The sequence below is a fragment of the Calonectris borealis genome, chromosome 15, assembly GCF_964195595.1.
Source record: "Calonectris borealis chromosome 15, bCalBor7.hap1.2, whole genome shotgun sequence".
NCBI classification, from domain to species: domain Eukaryota; kingdom Metazoa; phylum Chordata; class Aves; order Procellariiformes; family Procellariidae; genus Calonectris; species Calonectris borealis.
The window spans coordinates 3,904,514-3,922,901 of record NC_134326.1 but is presented as its reverse complement, the minus strand read 5'-3'; the positions used below and the strand labels follow the sequence as shown (position 1 = coordinate 3,922,901).

The 18,388-nt window shown below is 40.5% G+C and overlaps 1 protein-coding gene across 3 annotated transcripts in view; it reads left to right on the top strand.

The window, feature by feature from the left end:
* CTNNA1 (catenin alpha 1) overlaps nt 1-18,388 on the top strand; it is a 120,392-nt gene that overhangs the window by 80,057 nt on the left and 21,947 nt on the right. For 2 of the 3 annotated variants that reach the window (XM_075164069.1, XM_075164068.1), the window contains exons 10-11: nt 6,850-6,942; nt 17,668-17,824. In XM_075164069.1, coding sequence (XP_075020170.1) covers nt 6,850-6,942; nt 17,668-17,824 — 250 coding nt within the window. Of the gene's footprint in view, nt 1-6,849; nt 6,943-9,307; nt 9,414-17,667; nt 17,825-18,388 lie in introns of those variants that run through there. The other variant, XM_075164070.1, reaches the window with a different exon arrangement.

Here is an 18,388-nt window from a genome sequence, read left to right as displayed (position 1 = left end):
ATGTTTTATGCTATAGATGTATTAGTTCCCTTCAAACGCCTCTTCCCCCTCTTTGATTAAAAATCTTCCTGTTGGCAAGAGAGAGAAGTGCTCTCCCTTCTGCACTTGCTGCTCAGTAAATGGAGCCCAGTTCGGTTTGTCATGATGCAGAAACTCTGGGTTTGCCCAACTGTGTGAAAAATTCCCCTTCTTCATGACACCTTGACAACATGTGGGGTTGCACTCTGTTGGAGAAAGACATTTCCTCCAGGTATGGAAGGAGCTCGCCTGTGTTGAACAGAGCTTTTGGGGGACAGCTATACCTACAGTGGCACCAGGTAGTTAGAGATAGCTTGTTTAGGTTGAGAGCCAAATGCAAAGCTGTGTTCTTTAACTAGACTTTAGACATGCAGACACAACTTAAAAGGTGCAAGTTTTGAGATTTGATCCCAAAAGAAAGGTGGTTACCCATGAAAATATTAAGCAGTTGCCTCAATATTGTAGGGAGCAGAAAATACACAGTATTGTCTCTGATCCCCTTCTTCTTTCAATCAGTTGGCAGTCTGTTGAAATAAAAATCCACCCTGAAACCCCCGTTTCTCATTATCTAAAACTTTTTAATCAAAAATGAAAACATTTTGCTTGCCAGTTTTGTTCCATCTAGCTGAAATTTCCCCTCCACGTGTTTATAATCAGACTTGAAATTAAAATTGCTTTCATCTTCTGCATGAGGTTGCAGAGCTCTGGAAATAGCAGCGCTCTCAATTTTAGTCCATCGTTCCCCTCAGTGCTTTACGTTTGGAGTTTTTCTGTGTGCGGCTTGTTTTATTTAAAGACTTTTACTATTTTAAGTTAATACATTGGGATTCTGTTGCCCACAACAACCTCTTGCAAGGTACCTTCTGTGGAGCTGCAGCCACTTGCAACTACTTGAGTCGTATAAAATCAGAGAGTAGTTCACAGCATGACTCCCGGTAACTTGCTCCAGAGTCCCTATGGACTGCTGTCCCTACACGCGTTAAAAAAGTGAAACTGTGTTGTGTGATTTGTAATTGGTTATGCCTCTGCAAAACTAGTGAGTTTACAGGATTGCAGCTATCATGCAGACTTCTCCCTCATGCAGTACCTATTAGGACTGGACATTAAAATGCTCACATTTGTCTTGAATATTGTAGTGTATGAGTGAATTAATAAATGTATGGACGTACTGAGTAATAAAAGCCTTTTTTTAAGAAGAGTGGAAATTACATAATTGACATATCTCTTCTGAGAGTCCTCAGTTGCCACATAGTTTTGCCAGAGCAGTTGTTTCTGCAGATAAATTAATTTAATGGGCTTTGACCATTGTGAAGTGGGTCTCTTCTGTTTTCTTAATACGGGGGAGGAAGAAATTAGATGTGCTGTTAGTGAATTTTGTGAAAGTATCAGATACACTTTCCTTTAGCAGGTCCTCAAGAGGAAAATGTTGAATTGGCTGCCTGTCCATTCTCTTTTTTTTTTTTTTTTTTTGAATTTAAAATGGGGCATTTTAAGCTGCTTAAAAGTGGTAATTTGCATTCCCAGAAAAATTATAAAATAAAAATTAAAAAAAAGAAGCTGAAATTTTGCAGTTTAATCTAAAATTAAAATGCTTTGAAATTAAAAAACCTTTGAAAAGCTTTGTTTCCATGTTGTTTAAATTCCCAAATTTTCTGTGTATAAATGAGTATGTGTGTTATTTTTGCACGGGGGTTTGTGAGCATCAGTTATAAGAGGATACTGGTTAATGTTAAACTGAAAAGTTGAGTTCTTCAATAGTAAGACCATCTGAAAGCTCTTACTTCTGCAATGCTATTTTTACAACTGCAGTTGCAGATGAGAGTAGTCAGACTCTTAGAATTCAATTAGTGTATGTTTGTCTCCTGCATAGCGAATATAATCCTTATTTATAACAATGCTGTGTGGCAGACACAGCTCTGACAATTTTAAATTATGCAATAATGAACATATTACAGAACCTTCTTTGGATTACACCATTGCTGGATGATTGCATCCAGCACCCATTTAGGAGGGCTTTGTGTATTTGACTTTCTGAGGAAGCTGCCCTAAAAACATGACCTGTAAACAAGGAGGAAAAACTTGGTGTTGCTTCTCTGAAATCAATCCAGATGCATGAAGCGAAGACTTTAATACAAACTTTCAATGTCAGCCTTTGAAATCCTTGGAAAAGATGATGTAATGTGTTAGAGATTATAGTTCCTTTTTTCTCTTGCTTTTTTTGTGTCTCTCATTGAAAAAGCAGTTTGTCAATCCTTTAGTAAACAGTTCCGTGTAAAGTAACCCCTCTACCTAAGCTAGGATGTCAGTGCAAACAGAAAGTTTAACAAGTACGAAGTGGTAGCAGTATGTCTCGATTATTTTCAAGAGCATAATTTAAGCAGCTTAGCGATGACCCCAAGCTCCTGTAGTTGAGGCTGCTATAGTCTTTGAATTGCTGGGAGACATGGCCCCTTAGTCATTATCTGAACAAATTTCAAGTTAAAAAAAAAAAAAAAGTATTTCAGGTGAAAAAGATAAAAACTGCCTGTTGTCAAAGGCGGCAGTTGTCTGCAACAGCTGACAACACAAACATAGGCTGACAAATTGTCACTAATGGAGGAAAAACGGCTTTAGAAATGTCAAGATTTTTCCTCATTTAAAATTAGCAAATTCTGAAGAATCAAAATAATTAGAGTTTGAGATGGAATCACTCTGTAACAGATGGCACAATATCTTTTTTATATTGGAATTATACTTTCCTGTTAATAATATGTTCTTGATTGACCCTTTGCACGGAGATGGTGCCACCTCCAGGAGGAACCACTTAAGTAATGCTTCCTCCAAAGCATCATCTCTGATGATGCATCTTGCAGTACTCTGATGTCATCATTAATACCGATCAGATTTGAGTTTCAAAAACTGATCAGTGCATGAAACCCACTTTCCAGTCCAGTTTGTCCAGCTTTGAGTTTTACTTGGCGCCAGTTCATTAGTTCAGTTTGTAGAAATGGCTGTGTCTGTGCACTTCTTCTGTGCAAATGCTTAGCGCATTTGTCACTGGGGGTAAATTTAAGCTCGCTCATCTAAACATTGGCAGCTGCTTTGGGTCCGTCCTGCCTTTTGGAATACATGAAGCCATCTCTGGGAGAGGGTTGTATACTCTGTGAACTATGAGAGCCTTGATACTGCATCAAAAAGATGCTTTTAAATTGCTCTGTCAGTGCTGCAAGAGGTATCTCTGAACGATGTCGGTCTGATTTCTCTAGTCTGTCTTCATCCCCTATGTATTTTTAACTTTTTTCAAGAGATTGCTTGTTATGGCTGATTACATTATTTGCTATTTTTTTGTCTCCTTTGATGCCTGTGCCAGTAGTGCTTATGTAAAGGAGCTTGATGATATTGAATGGTAGGAATGAACAAATGCAGCGGGAATTCAATTGCTGTTTTCCTCTCAAGCACAAGTGTTCTTTCTAAATCAAGTCTGACCACTTACTATGTCAGTCAGCTACATTGTTGGAGACACGGAGAAACTATTTCATTTACGTTTGTTTTAAGGGAAATTTTTGTTTGCTTGAGGTGCTCTATTTTATTTGGAAGTTTTAGAAATGTATGATTTCCAGGCGCTCTGCATGCTTTAAAACAAATCTGGCCATAGTTGATCGTCATCTCAGCTGCAAAATCCTATGCATTATGTGAACCTGTCAAATAACTGGCCAGCAGTACCCTATCCTCTCTACAGACAGGGGGTGTGAAGTTATTTGTCAAATATCACACAGGAGTTATTGATGATGGGTTCTTTCAGGTACTTTTAAAATTCAATTTCTTAATCGTACAGCCATCCACCTCAGCTGGTACATGCGATTTTAGAATTTGTATTATAAGGCATCTGATAATTAATGACAATTTAAAATAACTCATTGTAATGTCATTTACAACTCGATTAATTAGTTGACATAGCTGCTCTTAAATTTCAAATTTTAAGAGGTTTGTTGAGTGTTTTCCAATAGTTTGACAGAGTCTTCCCATGGGCGCAGTGAATGCGGGATTGCTGTGAATTTAGGGCCATGTCCTGCAGCGCTCTAAAGTCGTCTCCATTGCTGCCACATCCCTTCTTCACTCCGATGTTCAGCAAATAGTTTGCTGGGAAGTTTGTGTGCTAATCTGGCAGAGAAACTAATCCACCAAAGCGAATAGCTTTCTTTTGGACAAGCATGCTGAAATGAAGTGTTGAGATTTGGAGACGCAGCAGTACGAAGGGATGTGGCAGCCAACAGTTGGATTGTCTTACACTGCCAAAGACCCTCAGTCAGGGAAGCACACACGCTTCTTTCATAAAGGTTGGCAGTCCCAGTCGGGCAATTTCTAAAGAAGAATTGCCATCAGTGAGGTATTCAGAAGAAAAATGACTGTTCAAAAATGACTGTGCAAAAAAGCAAAATTTCATTGTACCATGGCGGGGACACTCAATTATAAACTTCTTTGCCTCTCTGTATTCAGACAGAGCAGGGTTTCTGTGCGCTTGATTCATCACACTTGGCTTGAGAGAGAGCACAACATCTCCAGATATCGGAGAGGCTGATTTTGTAGTGCTTCAATGTCGCTTTTATTCAACCCGTACTCAATAGAGCTTTGTGTTCTTCTCGCTCCTAGAGATTGTAACTGCTGCCACGGAGGCAGAAATTACATGGAAATATGGACCATAAAAAATATTGGCAAACTGGTGTTTCTCAAAAATATGACCTGTGCTTAAAACAACAGCAAAATCTTTATTTGACTTTTAAATCATGGCATCTTATTCTCTTTTGATTTTTTTGAGCCTCTAAACAAAAGCATAATATACTACAGCTTGCTGTGAACTAGGGATTTAAGACATGGCAAATCTACAGGGGAAAAAAACCCTATGTTCAAAATAAAATCCCTTTCTGATAGGGCATTATAGAGACTACAGCTGTTTGGTGGTAGTGCTGTGCAGAGGGGAACAGAGCTGGAGACTGTAGCAAATGTGGTAACAGAAAGGAGGGAGAAAAGAGCCTTGGCTAAGCTGGGTGCAAGCTGCACGATCTTGCAATGAACTGAAGACTTTCTGCAACTCCACCTCTTAATACGTAGGTCTTGTCTACGAAGACTAGCGGAAAAGAAAGTTGAGGAGTAGGACACTAATATTCCTGAAAGCTGGCAGTTTTCTGTGTTGTGTTGATGCTGCATAGTCTTTCTCTCAACTTCAGTTGAGTAGTCTTTCTCTCAACTTCAGTTTGTTTTCATCCAAATATATGCTCTTGGCATCTGTTTACTTGGTGGCTCAGTGTTGGAAACATACCTCTCTTCTTGACAGCGCATGGCTGTATATCTTCTGTAACTTGATTTGGAACTGGAGAGAGGAAGAGGCTGTGCGCTTTGCAGTGGGAACTTGCTTTTTGGTCCCAAAATTAATAACGGGATTGATGAAAAACACCGTTCAAGTATGTCGACATGTGGTTGACGGTTTGTGGGACAGTAATGTATTCTGTGTGGGAACATCTGTCGTAAGGGAATGGCTTGGGGAGGGGGAAAAGCACAGATGTAGCTGCAGAAACTACTTCAAAATTATTTGTATATGAATGCACGGGATAGTTTAATTAAAGGGAGACTGGAATTTCCCCAACTTATGGAGAAAAGTATATGGAGAAATCTAGTTCACTGGTGTTACTGAGCATCTGCTGGCTTGTGATGATGCTTTTACAGCACATTTTACTGAGGGGTTTTGCAGGTTGCTCTGTCTCTGAAAGGACAGTACTCGGTGTTCATCTCGGTTCACTTCGTGCTATTTTTACAGCTTTCTGTGTTCAAATGGCTCAGAATAACATGCTTGTCATTCACCTGTCAACTAAGAAATGTAACTTACTTCAGACTTCCTTCCCCTGAGAGTAGCTCCAGTATGAGGAATATCTTCAATTACCAGAAAATTCTGTGCTGTCCCCTTCCTGTGTGCTCTTAAAAGGCAGGTGTTTATAAAAGGTCCTCTGTTTCAAGATGACCTACTTAAGGATGCTGCTGTGCAGCAGGTCAAGGTTTTGGAGTAAAGTTTTTAGCGTCACGAGATGCTATTCAAATTTTGGAGAATTGTGGATGGATCCTCAAGATCACCTGTACCAGCAAATGGTTTTATTCAATGAATTATTTTATTCAATAAATGGAGCGCTGGAGGAACATGTGCCTGATAACTGCAGTCTTTGACTAGATAAGAAGTACATCAAGTAGTTTAAGCCTATGCATTCCAGATACCTGTATCCTGTCGCAGAGGTTGCGCTCAGTGCAACACCAGCAAAACAGCTTGAGCTTTACAACACCACTGCACCGCTTGCATAGGTGAATTGCTTGATGAGCCTCCAAGTTCTTTTGCTTTGACACGCAGTAGGATATAGAAATGTTTCAAGAAAAAGGGAGCATCCCTACGCTTATGGACATGAGAAGATTTAATCCTTGGATGCATGGGAGCTGGATTGGTTTTTTAATTGTGTGATTGCTGCTGTCTTTCTTGAGTGGGAATGGGCTTTTTAACTGTAACTTCAAGTGCTGCCAATCATGCTCTTGTACTTTTTACTGGAGAAAACTTAACTGAATCAGTGGTAACAGTGATCTGTCTGTTCTGTTTGAATGACTATGGTTTAACGATCTGATGTGTTATGATTTTATGACTAGGGAAGGAACAGATGTCATGAGTGGTTTCAAAACTGGTTAGAACTGAATGAGTGTGGACGCTTTGTATTTCATGATGGGTTGCTGGTCACTGGGGGCGTGTAAAAAGTTTCCTACAGAAGGAAATAAAACTCAATTCTAACAGTTGTGTTTTGTTTTCTCCCATCTCTGACACAGGTTGCCAACTTGGCCTGTTCTATCTCAAACAACGAAGAAGGTGTGAAATTGGTTCGCATGTCAGCCAGCCAGCTTGAAGCCCTGTGTCCCCAGGTAATAAAGAGCGTAAGAACATAAGACATACCCTAATAAGTTGGGCAACTGGTCCTGCTTCTGACCTCTGTTCTGGCCTCTTAGTGTCTGTCTACAGACTTGATGCAGAACTTGACTTTTTCCTTAATATAAATAGAGAATGAAATGCAGCGTAGGCATCAAGACTTAAAAACTTTAAAATATGTGACAAAGTAATTAGTGATACGAATGGGTCGTTTTTGCATAATAGCTCTGATTTAATTTGTCCAGGGTATTCTAGTAACCTGCAAGACAGTAAACTGGTGAAGCTTCAGTGGTTTATTGTGCATGTTCATGTTGCAGGAGGATGTCTTGTGAAGACTCTACCACTGCTCCTGTGCATGCTGTAAAACGAATTATAGAGATACTATTTTTTGTCTGAGTAGAATATAAATATGCCAAAAAATCTCGATAGAGTACGATCAGGGGAAGCTTGCTTTGCATGAAGAGTTTGAACCTGGCTGAGACTACCTTTTAATTAGTAACTTTTTAATGGAAACGAGGAAATTAAGTTCATGTAAGCAGTAGACTATCCTCTTCCATTTTGACAGCCCTGATGTTTTAAATGTCAACAACTAGATATTTGGATGAACCCCTGAAGACTACAGTGCACTGTCAATTCTTGTAATTTACATTTTTTAAAGCAATGGGAAATTCGGATCTAAAACATACAAATAAGCTGTTGTTGGTAACGAGGAGCTGATGGAAAATATGCACTCAAAAATGTGGCCAAATGGCATTTTATGAAAATACGGTGTATTGTCTCAGGATTATTGGAATTTGTTCAGGTTTTCCTATATAAGTTGGTCCTTCTAAAATGAGTCGAAAGGAAGAGAGATATGTACACTGTACCGGCCTCAGCAGGAGGGGAATTTTGAGGGAATAGGTGAAGATAGTGTGAAGAGCAGGACTATTTTACCTTTTCTATTACTTTTAAGTAACAGTGCTATTAAATAGGTGAAGATAGGCACCTGAACATAAAACATTAAAAACTCTCTAGGAGGCCTTTTGTCATCCTGGGGTGGACTTCTGTGGTTCCCGCTCCTGGATCAGACCCTGGGGCCAGTGCATCAGCTGTGTTGGCTGTGCAGTTCTTTGCCTCCCACGTCGGGGCAAGTGGTGTGTATGGCTTGTTAAAAGCAAAGGTCAATTTTTACAGTTGGAATAAAGCATGTGGAAGAAAAAGCTTTTAAAAATACATCTTATCTGGTATAAGGGCTTGCTCTTTCCTAAAGTAACCAACTAGGCTGGACATAATTTGTTTTTTAGTTATCTCCGAGAATATGAGTGTCTAATGCATGTTGCTCCAAACAAATGCTGATGCTTTTGAAAATAATCATCTTAAGAAAGTTAGATTTTCTTTGAATCTAAATGTTTCTGGTAGTTGTGCAAGTCTGTGGGGGTGTTTTTCCCTTCCCCGTTGCTGAAATTGTGTGTATTTCAAACTCTTCTGTTTTTGCTTGTCCAACAACTGCTTATTTAAATAAATCTACTCCTTTATAAAATAAACACCATGATAGTCAACATGAAATAATTAACAAACTATAGTCAATAGTCACCAAACTGTAGTCACATATACTGAAGTGCAATTGTTAACCTTTGACTTCAGGGATTACGGATAATACATTTAATATGCATTGGAAGCTTTGATTATCTATAAATGGACAAGGCTGTAACTGATGGATTTTGGCTTTGTAAAGGTCACATATCTGAACTTCCAAGCCTGCAGTTTAGATGCTCGACTGCAGAGTCTTGCCTTAATTTCAGGGTCATCACCAAGAGATTAGTAAATGACACTATAGATGTTCATAGCACTTGAAAGAGTGCTTTTATATTGCATTACTCTGGTTGATTCTTTAATGCTCTAAGAGTATTTAAACATGTTATGAATCCTGAGAGATAATTAGGGGCACTTGTCTAAACTGTTTTACAAATGGCATCTGTGTTTTCTCCTAACAATACAGAAGTTTGTCTTATGCCAGTCTAAGCGACGCAGCACACTTTCGTCCTCTTCAACTGCGTTACTGAACGGTCCCCAAACTTTGATTATTCTGTATAATCTCTAAATGCTTCTAGATATAAAGAACAGCATAGTGGGATTTTGTTTCCTTTTTTTAGACAGTTATCTGTTTGTTTTGCAGTTTATTCCTGATGAGATTTGCAGCTGCTTCTTGAATCCTTTTAGGTGGCTGTGCTGAACAAACATGTGAATTAGGCATAAAATACAGATTTAATCCAACATTATCTGCCTCTTTTTTTTTTTTTTGCTTAGATGGTATTTTTCCAGGAAGATGCTGGATTCAGAATGAGTCAAGTCAATCAATAATTACAATAGTCTCTGAAACTCAAGTGAATGTATCAATATCACACAGAAGTATGATGTATGAAATTTAATTCAAGGTATTGCTGTGGTTGAAAGGATGAAACTGAAATTCAATGCACTTGAGTCCCAGGTAACCTCTTAAATAACTTAGCTGAGTAGAGACCATTCTGGGAGTAGGGAACTCCTCGTTAAAGAATGATTTCTGCAGAAATCAATCTGTAGAGTTAATTATAAAAGCTGTATCTCAAATAGAGCAGTTACTCGGTCCCTTGCCATAACTAGCCTTCTTGAGCCGGCAGCAGGAGTAAGGAACATGCAACACTTCAAACTGGTTAGGGAAAACTTGGAAGTTTTGTCGGTACGGACAAGAAGTCAGTCACTGCCAGTGTCAGATATGGGTTCAGACGTTCTCAGGTTTGAAATTTAATTCTTTGAGGGAAGAAAGATGCAGAAAATTTTTCATCTGAAAAGTCTCTACAAAAGCAAGCAGTTAAATTTGTTTAGTGTGGCTATGTTACTGGAAATCAGGTCTTCCTCAAGAGTAACATCATCCTTCCTGTTTGTGAGTCCCCAGCCAATTAGCGCAGAAATTAATGCGAAGTTGAAGACTTAATGTGATATTTAGAGCTCCCTTTTGATGGTGCAGAAGGAACTCTTGGGAAGAGCTGTGCACGCTCCATAGCAGCCAGTTGGGTGACTTGTGTTAGTCTGGGTTTACAGGGGAGAAATAAGGCAGCATTAGAGGGTCACTGGTGTTTTCTTCATGAAGCCTTGGCTTACAAGCCTGCCTGAATTCTTTTTTTTTGAGGACATGCATTGCTGAAAGTCTGTATGTCGAAGTGAAACAACTTTGTCCAGCATCTCGCAGGAGTTACCTGCAGTCCTGCAGCTTCATGCCTTGCTAGGTGGTGGGGGAAACAGGCCAGTCTACGGTGGGTTAAGATGAAGGAACAAGTCCTCCATTGCTACAGTTAAATGTTTTTAAAAAAAAAAAGCTTAAGATGTCCTTCATAATGGAAATGGAAAAGTACTGCTGTGAAATGCTTGGAATAGCTGCCTGTGCTTCCATTTGCCTAGCAGAGCACTGGGGGAAGTTTTCTTTGCCTTCTTGCTAAACACAGAGCTTGCCAATGGTAAATTAGTGAAAGATTTTGTTTATCTCGACTCAAAAACCTGGATCCTCGCTCGTAACTCTGGCTTGTGAGTTCTGTTTCCAAGAAGTACTTGCTTTGGGAGCCTGCAAAAACTGTTGTGTAACAGCATTTTGCATTAAAGATGTCTGAGAAGAGAGCTTAACCATAGGAGTGTTTCTGATCATACAAGCTGTAGGTGTTTAGAAAGCAACAGTGAAAATGCCCCAGTACAGCTCTTGAAAGGAAAGAGTGTTGTTCCAGCCTTTTGATGTGACAGTCTGCTGTCACTTGCAGCTGCTTTTACCAGCTATATGTTGGCTTTCTCGTTCTTTAAAGCCTCCGTGAAGTTCATCTATAGACTTCTAACCGAAGTGCAGTCAGGCTGAGGGTTTTAAAAATAATTATGGTTTAAATTTTCATCAGGTTGAGTGTTCGCTTCTGCCAGCAAAAGCTGGAGCCCATTGCCATTGAGACTGATAATCTTCTGGGAAGTGGGTTGCAGGAGCAGGGTAGACCTGCACCTCCCTGGTGTGGACACGCAGGACCTGTTCTTCCGTCTGCAAGGCAAGGCTCACTCTGAGCCAGTGCTGGTTGCCTTTCTCCTCTGCTGCCCAGATAGCTCGTCCTCCTTAGAAACATTGGGAGGGCACCAGGCAGCATCTCTGCCTGTCCTTTCTGTGCTCCCTCCATACCTACCACACAGGCAGCGTGTTTGGCGTAGCTCACCGTCCCCTGCACAGTCAAGTGAGTGTTGCCCATTAAGCAGACCCCAGATAATTCTTGGATTAAATTACATTTTTTATAAAAATAAATTGGCTCTTCTCATATTAACATCTTGTTTTAATAATTGCTGTTCCACATCCTTACATTCCAATTTTGAAATGCTTGAAAAGCAATTTGCTGCTTATAGATTTCTGATGAGGCAGATGGTTACATATGCTGATCACACCTACTGACACAGATAGACAAAATACCAACGCATGAGGAATCCCATGTAGAGGTCCCAAATAGCATGAAAACTTTTGTTCAAAAGTTGCGGCATCTTAGAGAAACAAAAAACCCCCTCCTATCCACCCCCTCAAATGAACCAAACCCAAATGTGACTGGCAGTCTTTCTCTCCTCCTTGAGTCCCCAAGTACTGCCAGTTCCCTGGTGGCTGTTGGAGAAGGAGGTAACTTCATTTTTCTTGCAGTAAAGACTTAACGTTTAGCAATTGCTCTGTGTTTTCTTCTCTTTGAAAGACTGTCAGATTTTTTGAGTGTACTAACTAGCAGATCTATCTCCAGACTGTTTAATTACAGGTGCTTGAAGCATTTTATTGGCATTGAATAGAAACACTTATATTAAAAACGTAACACTTGGGTTGCAGTTTTGTATCATGCAGGCTTGCTGTGGAGAAGAGCCAGCACAGGACAGGAGTGACCATCAAAGAAACACTATTAGAAACTCGAGCAGTTACTGATGCATAAAAAGAAGCAAAGATAGGAGAAAGAGATTCAATTCTGTAGAAAGAGGTATGTGAGTGTGTAAGGACCCTATGTTTTCATCAAAGGCACAGTGTGGTCTGTGGAGTGCAGTAGCAGAACAGCTTCCAGAAAAGACACAGAGTCCCTGAAACCCCCAAAGCTTCAGCATTTGAAGTCAGTGAAATGCAAAATGCAAAAAAGCAACACAAATGGACACCAAAACAAATGGCACCAAAATTCTTGCAGTTTCTACATTGACTGGTACCATAATATCAGTCCTCAGCTACAAATGAAAATGCTTTTTTCCATATACGGGGAAGTTGAGAAGATAATTATCTATACACAATATGCAAATGGTAAATACTTTGACAGTAATATATGCTAAACTGGAAAAGGTCATGTTATTCCAGTAAAAGTGTGTATCTGTGGGTCATTATAGCACTGTAACAACAGGATTAAATATTTCTGCAGAGATGTCTGCAGTCACTGTCTGCGTAACCTGCAGGAAAGGAAAGTGCTCAGAGGACCTCTTATACATTGGAAATCAAAGCAAACTTTTCCTCCTTCTTTTGGTGCATCAGCCTCTGCACACTTGCTGGCCACTGCCATTATAGCTAGAGAAAGTGCAGAACAATCTCCTGTATGTTTTGCTTCCAGGCGTTTCGGCTCATCAGAGTCTGCAGAGTGCTTTTTGCTGTATTGATGTATGTAGAGGGTTAGCACACGTAGACGTGTGGATGCAAATCTGGGGTTGGATGTAACAGGAACCGACTTAAATGTCCTGCGTATGAACCTTTTTTTCCACTCCAAGCAAAATGCAATTAGGAGCAGGGAGGGAGACGTGAGTAGGGTGAACGCTGGATGTAACTTTGGCATCTGGCATATGTAAAATTAAATTATGAGCAGCTTCCTACAAACTGCCAGTAAGCAAGCTATGCTTTTTTTAATACAGAAAAATGCAGGTGTTAAAATCCACCTGAGCAAGGGGAGTCCTGGCTGGGCTCAGCTAGCGTGGCAGCTTTGGTGGCAAGGCCATGAATTCATTTGTAGACCATTTGGAAGACTGTGATCCGAGAATCGTGCTTTTGCTTCTACCTTACAACTAGCCCTCTGTATCACAGGAGCGCTCTGTGAGGCAGCAATAAAATAGGGCGAACAAGGGGCGCAGCATAGTGCAGTTACCAGTTTTGGCAGGTTGAATAAGAGACTTCCACTCAGCCTTGCACTGAGGTTGCTCCAAAAGGCAAAGCTCAGATCACTGCTTCTACCCTTGCTCACTCTCGGATCTTCTTCCCAAAGCAAACTTGATCCTGCTGTCTGCTTGACAAGTTCCCTTTCACCTACTCCAGAACAAAACTGATTTTCACATCCCAGCTGGGGCTTGGTTTGTGTGTATCCCTTTTTCCTCTGCCCCTGAAATGATAGCTGATGGGTGGGGGCTTGTTTTATTAGTTTTTTTTTTTTTTTTTAACAAATGAAAAATATCCTGGATTTGAAGGTCGTGGAGCTACTTTCCAACTCATTACCCAAATGCCACAAGAAAGCTGGTAAATGAAGATCTTTAAAAACAAAAAACAAGTGAGTTACTTAGGAACAGCAGATATTTGGTTTGTAAAGAAAAGGTGTGTAGTGAGGAGAGGGGAGAGGACTTGGTGTTTGTTTTAGAGCTTTTGAAACTGGAAAAACTCCTCCTTGTTGTGGCATCAACAATAGCATCCTAAAACCAATGCTACAGGAAACAGCTGCAGAAAGAACAGTCTCCTGTAAAGAGCAAGAAGTCCGTATCAAAAAGACTGAGGAAAAAAATAAAAAGTGCTTATGGCCATTGAGATGGAGAATTATGTGGCTTACAGACATTGTGTGCACTAAGACTATATTAAGATACAACAGGTAGGGATTGCAATGCAAAATAAATAGGTGATAGTTTTCTTCTCCCAAGTGATGTTTCTTCCTTTGGTCATGCCAGCCAAGTGTTCAAAACTGTTCTTTGTAGGAACACCACCATGTATAAGAGCTTTCTTCTAGCCTCTATCAGTCTTTCAGATGGAGTGCTATAAAGGTGAGGCTGGAAGCCATCCTAAATTAAGCCTAAAAGAATTAATTCTGGATGACCTGGTGGCTTTAATTTACCCACAAGTATATCTAAGGTTAACGTGTCTTCTGTCATGGAATAGCTGTGCTTTTTAAGAGAGCTTCTGGGCAAAGTAGCCGCAGTCTTGTAACCCAGGCAGAAGTCACTGTTCAGGGAACCTTGGAGAGTCCTGCCCTGCAAAGGTATAAATCTATGAATTCAGTCTGACATCTTTAGTTTCAATAGGGAAAATAAAATAATAAAAAAAAAAGCAGGTTCTTCCCATGAAAGGCAGGAGAAGAGGATTTGAGGTACAGATTGAGACATCAGTTGCTAGTGTTTTGAATCCTAAGCTTCCCCGGTCTCGGGGCATGCATTGCCAAGTCCTGGCTGCTGCCGCGGGAAGCTGCGAGGCGGAGGAGAGCGACTCCAAGTAACTCCCTGGAACCACGTTATCGAGCGTTGGTCTGTCTGTCTTGAACATTGCAATTGCTACATGAAACAAAGCACCGATAAAAATAGTGTGTTTTCTTGCCATGCTTCATTTCCTTCTGGATAGTCTCAAAATGCCCCTGTTTGATTCTTTGTGCGGCTTCAGTGAGTCATTGTGATCACAGTGCTCTGGCAGCGTTTTGAAAAGCTCTGGAATACAGAATATTTCCCTGAAACTGCCAAATGTTTTACATGGAAGCAGCTACATTTCAGGTAGTCTGGCCATGTTCTTCCTATTTTTTGAAAATTCTCTCTCTCTATATATATCTCCTTCCTGTAAGAGTTACTCATATTTTAAATTAATTGCCCAATGCTTCATGTTTTTTGGAGAAGCAATAGTGTACTGTAATCAGTTCCTTCCCCCTCCCCGCCAAGTGTTCATTTTTAGATAATAAGGGAATCATAGTCCTGCCTCACATATAGACTATTTAAGATCCAGCATCCCTGTCCTTTTCCCGTGTCTATCTAAGCATAGAAAATAAATCAGTCACTCTGTGCTGGATGCTAGGCATCATGTAAGAGCATATTTACTCAAATGCAGGGTTTTGTTAGTAATCCCTGGGACATTACCCCAAGCAGACATGTGAGACGTGTCCAGGATAACTTGCCTACGTAAATGCTAAGCTGTGTATATTTGGCAGAGTGAAGGGTCCGATCACTGCTAAAATGGAATGTTAGAACCACTTTGCACATGGAGATAGAGTATGTGCTACAAACCTAGGACTGTTGAGCTGCATCTGCTGCCTGGAATTTCTTCCTGAGCACACACAGACCTGTGTGGGTTTCCTAAGCTGTAGTTTTGTCTTTAGTTCCACGGTGACGCTTGATAGCCTTTGATTTCCCCACCAGGTTGTCCTCCTCTCTAGCACTGCTGCCTGCTTTCCAAATGCTGCTTTGGAAGGGAGATCTTACATGCTAGTTTTGCTTGGACATTTTTTAAAATACATTTGCCTTGGCCATGCATTTTTGCTGTTGCAATGTACAAAAAAATTTCCTTTTTTCAGCTGGACAAGCTGCCTGTTGGGAGGATGATGGTGCAGCTTGTGCCTCCTGCATTTGAATTTAGTGTCAACACCCTGTTTGGGTTTCTTGAGCACTTGCAGAGCCTTCTATCTATGACAGCTCTTCCAGTACCTGTGAAGGGTTGCTTAACATGGGCATCTGGGGTTGGACATGTGCTGTTGACAAAGATTAATTGTTCAGACAACTGCTGCTCTCCAGACATACATCACACAGGTACACAGGCCATATGTTCCTTTGGCATTAATGCTGACCTGTCCCAGTGATTAAAGGATGTTTTCATATCTGATACTGGCCAAGGTAGCTAGAAGAGAGCAGCAGAAAATGTCCTGACCCTTGGTATCCCCATCTTCTGTGTCTCAGTAGTTATGGTTACTAGCAGGATAAAAGCTGAGAGCAGGTTTCTGGAGCGTTGTCTGTTTTACCCTTTTTGTTTCCAGGGCACTTGTTATTTGGATTCATAAAACTTTGGATATCTAGATTTTGAATGATAATTCATTACATCAATCAGACCAGGGCAAGAAATGGTGTCAGCTGGATTTAAGAAGCAGGGCTCTTGAGCAGAGGACTGGTTTCCCTTTCTAAAACTTTTATTTCTCTTTGATTTTCAATTTTTAAACGTCGTTTTCTTGGGTGTTGCAAGGCTTTTTTTGGGGCTTTCAGGACTTGAGAACCGTGATCTTAATGGGCAGCGTGGCTGGCAGCAGGTCTCTGAAAGGACATCCTGATTACTGCGGCTGCCCACACAGAAGGTGTGACTTCAGTGCCTGGTTTGGGGAATGGGAAGCAGCAGAGGACCCCATGTTCTTCATGAAGGACCGGGGCACTGTAATTATTGCCAGGGTTCAAAGGCGTCTTTCATCCCTGCGGGTCTCCTGAACAGATTGTAGCTCATGCCACATTGTTTCTGGCATTTGTCTGTGTTATCAAACCCATCAAGCTTCTTTTGATTTGTGACCCAGACTTGCAGCCTCCATCTCCAGAGGCAGGATAGCAGTGTGGGGAACAGTATAGCTTTTCTGTGGATTTTCCTTAGTCGCTGCTAATTTCTAGTGTCCCTCGGGTGAATCAGCCTCCTTCTCCTGCCCGATTCATTCAGTGCCATCGTGATAAGTTTGACATCACCATCATTTCCATGTTTAGTGAGTTTTATATTTTTTTAAATGCTTTGTGACACTTTTAAATGAAGCAGGTAGAGAAAGTAGATTTTGAAAACCAGGAACATCTGGTGCTTGCATGTTTTGTTCGGCAACTTTGTGAAATTAATACGGTTCTAAAGCAGAGAAGAAAAATTACACATTGAACTTGTAAGTTAATTAGCTCTAACTCTCGGGTGCTTGAAAACAAGGTTAGGATTGTCGTGTCGGTCTGACTGTGGATGGTTTCTCACGCCTGGCATGTTTCCAGGTCATTCTGCTGGAGCATAGTGCAGCAAGAACAAGAGCAGGCTTTTGAGATTGCTTTCTTCCCACACCCGAAGAGGCTTTTTTGGTCATTTAACTGACCAGTTAGTTGGCACAGCATAAACTTTGTTTCCTAGCAGTATGTGTAGCATTTGTTCTGCTTAGAAAAACAGTCTTAGGGCTTGAAGAAAATTAGTAGGGGGGTGTTCAGGAGGAGCGTCAAATAGTGTCCTCTCCTCCTGTTCCCTGGCTAACCTAGCTCTTCCACCGCCATAACAGAAACCTTAAGGTAGTATAACAATTACTGGCAAGGTACAGAGTAAAGCTTTAAGGAAAAGAAGGTAAGTACAAAATTTATCTTTAATTTTGATTTTGCATATTGTTTCTACTTCAGATGTGTAAGATTAGTCCTTTTTTTACCTTTTTTCTCAGGTTCTGGTGAGTAGCTTAGGAAATACAGCCTCCAGTGTACTAAATGTCATCCTGTCTAAAATATTTAACAACACAACTTGCACTCAGAAAGCAACACCTTTATAACATGAGCTGTTAAAGAAAGGTGAAGCTAGCTTGTGTGAATACTTGCCAGGTGTTTTTGCTTGTAATAACTAACCATAATAAATGTGGAAGCAGGTATGAGTTGGATGTGAGAGCAACAGAATAAATGCTTTTGTGTTTAAACGTCAAGTTCCTGAAAACTTACTAAACTTTCTTTGTTTGCTGTTGAGTCCATTGGATAAACATATGGAAACGAATTGTTTCGTTAAGGGTGTGTTTTAAAAATCCAAAGGTGTTTTACAGGTTATTAATGCTGCACTGGCTCTGGCTGCTAAACCCCAAAGCAAACTGGCTCAAGAAAACATGGATCTCTTCAAAGAGCAGTGGGAGAAGCAAGTCCGCGTGCTGACGGATGCTGTCGATGACATCACTTCCATTGATGACTTCCTGGCTGTATCAGGTAATCAGGGGTTCGATCTCAGAAATAATCATTCTCATAACTGAGCTTATTCCTGGAAACGGGTGGTTTCTACACATGTTCTGGAGTCTTCTCGGGTTTTTGGAAGGAATGGTGTTGGTACGCTTCACCTGGCAAATGTCATCTTCTGCCGAGCGAGGTGTGAAAATAGAGCAGATCTTGGCACAAGAAGAGGTATTTTTATAGCGTGAAAACAGCAATAGTTTAGTTCAGCAGGTACTGTAGAAACCTGTCATTGCACTTAGGCGTGTGCATGCATAAATGTATATATTTACATGTCAGTAGACAGATCAGCTTAAACATAGCGAAAGACACTTTATGTCTCAAGATTTTGGATTGCTAGCTGAACTACTGATGAATTACCATCCAGCTACTGTAGACAAACCTCACCAGTAACATTGGGGGAAACAGAGTATGTTTATGTTCAAGTTATGAACTAGCAAAAAAGTCAATCCCTCAATTCACCTTAGGCTCTTCTTACGTAAACAAAAATGAATATCAAACCATGGTCGTACAAGTTAATTAAAATTAAACTGTTCCTATAGA